Genomic DNA, 8,170 nt, shown 5'->3' with positions numbered 1-8,170 from the left:
CCATCTCATTACCCATTTTCCAATCTCTTCTCTCTCTGCAGGAGCTTAGCGGGTCTAACCTAACCCTACTATCTGATTTCACATTCCAAAATCCTTAAGCTCCCTTGAGATTGGTGATCTTTGTCAAATTTGACGTTTTTGATGAAAGGGTTAACCCATCACTTGCTTTCCACAGAACATTTTCGGGGCACCTTCTAAATAACCCACTGGCCACCACAGCACTTCAAAGCGATCCATTTCCAAATTGGAGCGTCAATCAACAAACATTAAAGGGAAATTTCATCACAGAGCAACAATAAACAAATTTATCAGATTATTAAGGCATAACTGATTCTCTCTATGTGGCCAAAGTGATCTCTGCTCAGTAGCATCGGCAGCAAAAGGTGCTGAGTTGGTTGAGCTAAATGTCATAATGACACATAGCTCTATCCTCACTCGATTTTGAAGAGCAACCTTTGACTGCCGTTGTCAGACGCCTGCCCTCTTTTGCCTCTGTGTTGTCCTTTATAAACCAGCGTACTGCATGTGCAGTCATTTAGGGCTATATCTCTGGCCTGACAGTATCAGTATGTACAAAGTTACAGTGAGCTCGTCAGACCCAGAGCAGAATTTCCCCTTAAAGACTTGTTCAATATGCATTTTGGCACTAGAAATCCAAATGGGGGTAACAATTACCCAGAACAACTTCACTGTTGCAACATTTTTACCCAACTGAATAATAAATAAACGAGAGGAATGCACTCAGTAGAGTAGAGTAGAGAGTAGAGTGCAGACCTCCACTAAGGCGTAACGCTCTCCCCATGTCATCAAATATCAAAGGATCCCACAATGTGGGAACACAGGCTAGAAGAATGCACTCCGTAGAGTAGAGTAGAGTGCAGACCTCGGCTAAGGCTTAACGATCTCCCCACTTTACTTTCACACTCGACATTCTACTGGGTAGATGACATAAACGAGAGTTGGCTAATTGCCAGTCTCAACGGACCTAGGTTGTAAATGTTTTATGTAACAACAATGGTATTCGATCCGATTGGAGCTGGTGGTCATAACAGTTTGGCTTATCAACTGTTTGAATAATATATTGATAGCATTAGTAGGATATCACAAAGGGACAGCGTGTTTTTCAGTGTTACGATCAAACAAGCTGCTGAGTTCATGTTTTTAGTTAAATTACCCAAATCTTCACAGGCCTCCTCGCTATAGAAGGACAAACATACTTGTAAACTTTTGTGCTAATCGGACAAAGTGTTCATAAGTAACCCATCCCTTCCTATTTACCATGCATTCATCTAACATTTAAAGATGTTGGTCCTAGGCTAGATGCCACACAGCAGTTTTCCATGAGAATCAGGTGAACAGCCCAGGTGGAGGAGGGAAAAAAGTGATAAAAAAAAGAAGAAGAATCTAAATGGCAGAAAATCCAAGAGGTTCATAGGTCCTCATGGCAATTTTGTTGTCTACGAGGAACCACATCTATGGATGTAATTTGTGTGACTGTGTGACTAACAGGTCAAGAGATACGTAAATATGAATATTGAAAGTTTGGCCTAATGGTGGCGCTAGAGGAAAGGTCACAGGGTCACCAAAATCAACGTCTTCCACACGGGGTCACGAATGTGCACAGCAGATTTCACGGCAATCGGTTTACTGTTCAAGATATTTCATTCACAAACAAACAAACAAACAAACAGACAAAGGGGTGCAAAAAGAGAACCTCCTCAGGGGAGGTAATAAACAGGCTGACAGATAGGTTCATGTTCCTCTAGGGTGGTGGTGGAGGATGGATTTCCTCCATAATGACCCCTCCCCGCCGCCACCCATGTTGCACAGAGTGGATCAGGCTCAGCCAGGGTATGAGCCAATGAATGGAGAGCGGTGTGCCGGATAAATTGAACCTCGTGGATTGAGGGGGAGAGAAGCAGTGTGAGTGCGTTGAGAGCCAGGGGTATAACGGTAAACTGGAGACAACAGAGGCGTGCGCTCGCAGGATAAAGGGGTGAAATTCTACAATCATCGATTTGGCAACTGGGTGCAGCGAAAATGGAAAGGAAAACCACAGATTTCTCCGGCAAATGGAAAATGAAAACTTCAGAGAATTTCGAGGAACTTTTGAAAGCACTGGGTGAGTAAATTTCGCATCAACACTTCCTCTCCTTTCTTGCCTTTTTAACTTAGGGTAAAATCTCTATGGAGGTGTGTGTGAAACATTTGATAAGAGTATACAGTAGCTACCAATATACTGTAGTTTCAACATCTTTAGAGCCTTCCTGCTCAGCTGGCAGGTCATATGGCCTGGGAAACGAACGCTCCAAATCAAAATTCCAGAATCCTTCCACACAATATGCATTAAGCTAAATCATTCACAACTGGAGATATCATTTTTTAATTGTCAAACGTTAATAATCCAAATTCTTTCTGATCTGTCGATCACTTAACCAACCAAAACGACCAGTTGCATGTGGTTCATATTGCTCATGAGGTCAGATGGTAAACCAGAATCGGGTGTGCGGGTGGAACCGCAGGCGTTTTTTTCCTCTCAGAGGACAAGTGGTTTTCTGTGTTGGAATGGCTGGCTCCTGTTTGCTCCAATTGTCAACCTTTCCCTCATGTTGCTGGGTATAATCCTGTTGTACGAGGCTGTAGTGCGGAAGAGAGAGCGAGAGACACAGAGAGAGAGAGGGGTCAGAGTTGGGCCAGCCAGTGGCATCCATTAAAATCTAAAACAAATAGCCGGTGGAAGAATGTTAGATTTCCTCTCATCTGAGGCACGGCTCCCATGCGATTGTAATTAAAGCCAGTGTAAACGGAACTAAGCCCTGAAATGGGCCCCCTCAGCCAACCGGCACTGAGACTGACATTCTCTCATTGCCCTGGGCCTCCTCAATTCGCTCCGGGGGTCTCACTCTGTGTGCTGCCTGGGTTGCTTGTTAGACCATTCCAGGGGCAAATATGGACTGGCCCACGAGAAATAGAATCAGATGTGTGGGGTAGCCTTTTCATCCCCCCCTGCCCCCTTCGGAAATGAGAGCAACTTGCATTGAGAAGAGAGAATGCAAAAGTGTAAAAGTTGGATACTTTTCATAAATGTGGTAATTTTTTCCGCTATGTATCCAATAACTTTGTTCTACACAGTATGGATTCAGTTGTATTTATCCAGGGAACATTTGGCTGAGCAAGTATTCTCTTTTCCAGCAACGCCCTCCTTGACACATACAGTTCCACACATTCAAGCCTGGGAGTTGCCCTGTACAACTGCAGCCTTCTACTATTTTCCAGTAAGCAGGTCCACTGCAGCAGTTGGGTGTTTAGTGCCTTGCTCAGGGGGGGGACTTCAGGGGTTGTTGAGGGAGGGGAAAGTGTTATTCAGTTTTATCCCCTACTGAGATTTCTTTGCCGGTCAGGGTATTCAAACCAGCGACCTTCTGGTCAAAAGCCCACTTCTCTAACACAGTAGCTCTCAAATGTTTTGGTTCATGACCCATGAAAACAGAGGGATGCCTGTTCACAACCCCCTGACATAGTCAAGCATATGCAGAATGGTGAACTGTGGCATGCAATTATGATTTTTATTTGTCCTTTTCAGGCTATTTAACTTGATTAATGATTGGAGGGCTTTCGACTCATATTCTCTATTTTACAAGAAAAAAAGCATCTATACCACAATGTACAAACATTATGTTGTATATCTTTTTGCAAACCCCCCAAAAGTCTCATGACCCCATCTCATGACCCCCTGCGGGGGTTCTGACCCCCAGGTTGAGAACCACTGTTCCTAGGCTACCGCTAACCCCTCTGCCGGACGGATGGATGAATGAATGAGAGCCCCTTGTGGAGAAGCACGGTGTTCCCGTGATGATGTTCTTTCCATTATCCATAAATCAACACCCGCGGTAGCGGCGTGGACTCTCTCTCATCACCTATGTCATCCCACTTCCCTGTCTCTGTTTATGTACGGTCTCCCGCGGTCAGGCGTAAACGTGTTCCTGAGGAAGATCGCGGTGGCGGCAGCATCCAGCCCGGCGGTGGAGATCACTCAGCAGGGAGACAGCCTGTCCATCCACACCTCCACCAGCGTCCGCACCACCCATGTCTCCTTCACCGTGGGACAGTCCTACAACGAGGCCACTGTGGACGGACGTCCGTGCACGGTAAACTCCTCCGTAGCCCCTTCCCTCGCACAGCATTCCTACCTCCACAATAAGTTTGGCGATGTTTATACTAATCTGGTCGACCAAGGACAATGCGGTGGAGCGAGGATCTGCATATATAAAAGGCACATGTGGAAATGATTTCAGTGTAACTTGAGAGTGTTTCTTCTAGATGATGCTCTGTTCTTCCTCTCGACGCTGGGTGATGGGTGAAGGACACAGCCTCTCACAGGCTTTAGACTACACTCTTCATAGCAGCAAGAGATTCATAGAGTAGTTAGTAGCTTCTATGAAACCAAAGCTTTGCCCGCCTCCATGTCTCAATCCAACACACTTAAAAAAAGTGGGTTAGGCTATTTCGGAGAGTGAGCTTACATGTCCAGCAGAAATAGGCCAAGCCCTGCATCACTTTTCCAGGCCCGGTGCCGTGTGCTATACGTGCACTGCAAAGGTTTTCCACAGATTGCTAGAGGCACCACCAGCTTGAACCCTTTCTGCGCCAAACCCGAGATTTCTCGGGTTTCAAATCCAACCGCTGAGCGTCAAACCCGAGATTTCTCGGGTTTAGATCCTTTTTTCTTTTTTTCCGATTTTCCCATTCTAAACACTTTGTGACTCATCCGAGACCTTGAAATTGCAATGATGGTTGAATCCCGCCAGGTACCTTATGAACATGCATATGGGCCAGCTTAGTGTGGGTGGCCCCAGCCCCCAAACAACTAGGGACTCACTCTACTAGTAGGTTGTGAGCAGCTGTGAGCAGGACGACAATGGCGATTGCCTAGAGCGAACTATTGGATATTATGAAAAAGACTAAATGGATTATATGGATGATGATTATGGATGATAAGGTGCGTTTCCTAACGTTATATGTATTGATCCTGTTCTGATTCAAGACACTTGGACTCGAAGTAAAACAAAGGTAACGTCTATTTTACGTATACTTTACCGAACCCCCATCCTAAAACATGCGTTTGTATGACCGCAGCGTCGGAAAACGACCCCCCCCCCCCCCCCGGCTTTGTGAAGAAACAAGGTCATGTGTTTACCTTTGACCTGGCAATAATATAGGTTTCAGGCGAGCCGCCGCAAGATTTGCGCATACGCTGCACAAAACACACTTTATCTCACGATCTAGAAAACCAGCCTGGATTATTTATTTTTTGTATCCACTTTTTCTCCTATTTTTAAAATTTGTCTCCCATCCCAATTACCCGCTGTGCCAATTCTCCCCTCCCCTGTCTTGAACGTTGCTCACATATGCCCCCCACTGGCCGGTTGTAGGGAGGATAGAAGCCTTGCATCACGTGTCCCCTCCGATACACGAGGAGGCAGCCTGTCACATCTTTTCACCTGCCAACGCGGACTCTCACGCTGCGGTTACACTAGGGCCATTTCATTTAGTTTCATTTTGCTTTTCAGAACGCTGCGTATTGGCAGGCATGTAAGAGTTAAGTTAGACGTCGTTTTGTCTCGTCTACTATATACATGTAGTACAATGCCAAAGCAGTAGGTGGCGATGTAGTTCAAATATGAAGGCCATTTTCAACCAATCAGAAAGGTTAAACGAGTCACTCCACATCCTGCTCAAAATCTCAAAAGCCACCATCTTTATACCTCGCATGAGCCATTTAGCCACATAGCATTTATTTTTCAGCAAGAAATAAAGTGCAATAAACAAAAACGGATACATTCACTGTGTGTTCTGCCTCATTTGTTGATGATTTGTTGATGAAACAAAACTAACATCAACACAATTGACCACCAAGAGCGGAGTTTAGTCTCACAAAAATATCGCCGATTTTGTTAGCTTACGTGCTAACGTGATTGGGATATGCCAGTATAACAGTTTAGCATTGTGGCTAGCAGCGAAGTAACGTTAATGCTAGCAGAATGAATGGATGTAAACGTTATTTAACAGATTGCAGAATGGGTACAATACAATACGGCTCAATACAAACAATTGTTAAGGGAATGCAGACTGTTGTAGCTTGTTATATTAATCAGCGTCCCCAGAGCGATAGTTCAACTTGACTAACAGGGTCTGAAAGTAACGTTAGCTAGGTAGCTAACGTTAGCTCACGAGCGACGCTAGCCAGCCAGCACCTGCGAAAACAAATGCCAAACTGATGATATCAGACGTTGATATCAGGAGCTATCAGTAGCTAGATAACATTAGACAACGCCTCATGTATTAAACAAAAGTGAATAGATGACTGGGCCATTTTATTTAATGCTTGTTATGTTGAAAGAGGAGCTCTGAGCTGCTCATGCAGTCGACTCTTGCGTGGTAAGGGTTTGTTGACATGACATGGGTCTGAGAGGGGGAGAATTTGGCGTCGGTCTCTACTGCGCATATCTGGCTCGCGCAAATTACATGGCACCATTGTCGGCGAGTTTCAGCGAGTTTCCAAAACGAAAACACCTTTTCAGCGTTCCCGCTAGGGAAACGCGTTTTCCTGCCAAAACTGCGTTTCTTTTGAACTTGGACATGCAAACGTAATCATTCAGCAACAAAACGTTGCTGTTTTAGCCCAGTGTAACCATGGCCTCATTGGCGAGGTGTAACGTGTGGGAGGCTCACACTACCCCCGCCATTTCCTGTCTCTGCTGTGCAGGCGTCCCCAACCGACCTGTAGGAGTCGCTGTCCACAACGTCCAGATTACCACCCATCGACTTCCACCCGCTAACTCTGCCAATTGAGTTAGTATGACGACTGGCCCAAGCCGGAGGCATCGCCGACAGCCGGAGTCGAACCCGGCGTCTCTTGCGTTGGTGACGAGCGCAATGTCCGCTGCGCCACCCAGCCGCCCCCAGCCTGGATTATTTTGAAACGGGGTGATGTTTACTGTGTTATAGCACACAAACGAAGAGATGTAGAAATTAACTGTTTCGGGAGGCTACGTGGTGCAGTGGGCAAGGCGCTCACCACGAATACTGGAGACGCTGGGTTTGCCTGTTCGAGCCCAGCGCTCCACATTGCTTTCAGTTTAGCTGGTCGTCCGTACTAATACACATTGGCAGTATTAGGGGGTGGGAAACTGATGGGTGGGGATCGGGCGTTGTGGACAGCGACTCCTACAGGTCGGTTGGTGCGCCTGCGCAGTAGAATCAGGAAGCGATGGGGGCGGCGCCCCTCCAAAGCGCAGACCCCTGACGCTGAAAGATCGCGCAGCGCAGGGGAAAAGATGCGACTGCTGTTACCTCGAGTATCGGAGGGGACTCGTGCTATGTATGACTTAGTCCACATTGCAGCCGGCTTGTGGGAGGCAAGAAACAGCGTTCGAGACAGGGGAGGGTTGAATTGGATGATACGAAATTGGGATGGGAGAAAAATTGAAAATGAAAAAAATAAATGAACTGTTTCGTCCCTATTGTAGTATAAATAGTGCCTGTCAAATGAGCCATACTATTGTCTCCATAGCTATAATATAGAATATACGATGGGTATATATACGAATATACATCGTGAAAATGGTCAATAACGCTGGCGCCAGGGAGTAAAGATGGGAAAACAGCGTGGCAGTCAATGAGTTAAGCTGGATCTTTCAAAACATAATAAAACAAAAACATTTCCCTGCCTCTGATCTCCCACTGGTTGTGTACTTTTTTTGTGTACTTTTTTTGGTCCATCTTAAAAGCTGCCGGTGCCTCTAAGAGCCTATGGAAAACCTTTTGCTGTGCGTGCGTCGCACACGGTGCCAGGCTTAGAAAAGCTCTATTGCTCTATTTCTGCTGGACATGTAAGCTCACTCATGTCTTGCCTAACCCACCTTTAACTGCAGTCAGTCATTGATATGCATGGTCTTCCTACTACTTCATACATCCCTGCAGAGCCTTCCCCAGTGGGAGACAGACAGCAAGATCAGGTGTGAGCAGACTCTACAGAAAGGGGAAGGGCCCAAGACAGCCTGGACCCGAGAGGTGACCAATGACGGAGAGCTCATACTGGTAAGTCTTACTGCCTCAGGAGATAACTTTACATTCAGGAGTGTGGGTTTTGTTTTAGATCACTGTGTGG

At 46.1% G+C, this 8,170-nt stretch overlaps 1 protein-coding gene across 1 annotated transcript in view; it reads left to right on the top strand.

The window, feature by feature from the left end:
- Positions 1 to 1,861: 1,861 nt before the first annotated feature.
- crabp2b (cellular retinoic acid binding protein 2, b) overlaps positions 1,862 to 8,170 on the top strand; it is a 6,689-nt gene continuing 380 nt past the window's right edge. Inside the window, exons 1-3 of the mRNA XM_084312370.1 lie at positions 1,862 to 2,122; positions 3,970 to 4,148; positions 7,984 to 8,100. Coding sequence (XP_084168496.1) covers positions 2,041 to 2,122; positions 3,970 to 4,148; positions 7,984 to 8,100 — 378 coding nt within the window. The 5' untranslated portion in view covers positions 1,862 to 2,040. The remainder of the gene's footprint in view (positions 2,123 to 3,969; positions 4,149 to 7,983; positions 8,101 to 8,170) is intronic.

This window comes from Notolepis coatsorum, assembly GCF_963971535.1.
Source record: "Notolepis coatsorum genome assembly, chromosome: 4".
Classification (NCBI taxonomy): Eukaryota; Metazoa; Chordata; class Actinopteri; order Aulopiformes; family Paralepididae; genus Notolepis; species Notolepis coatsorum.
The sequence above is the reverse complement of the archived record's forward strand: the minus strand, read 5'-3'. Positions and strand labels throughout refer to the sequence as shown.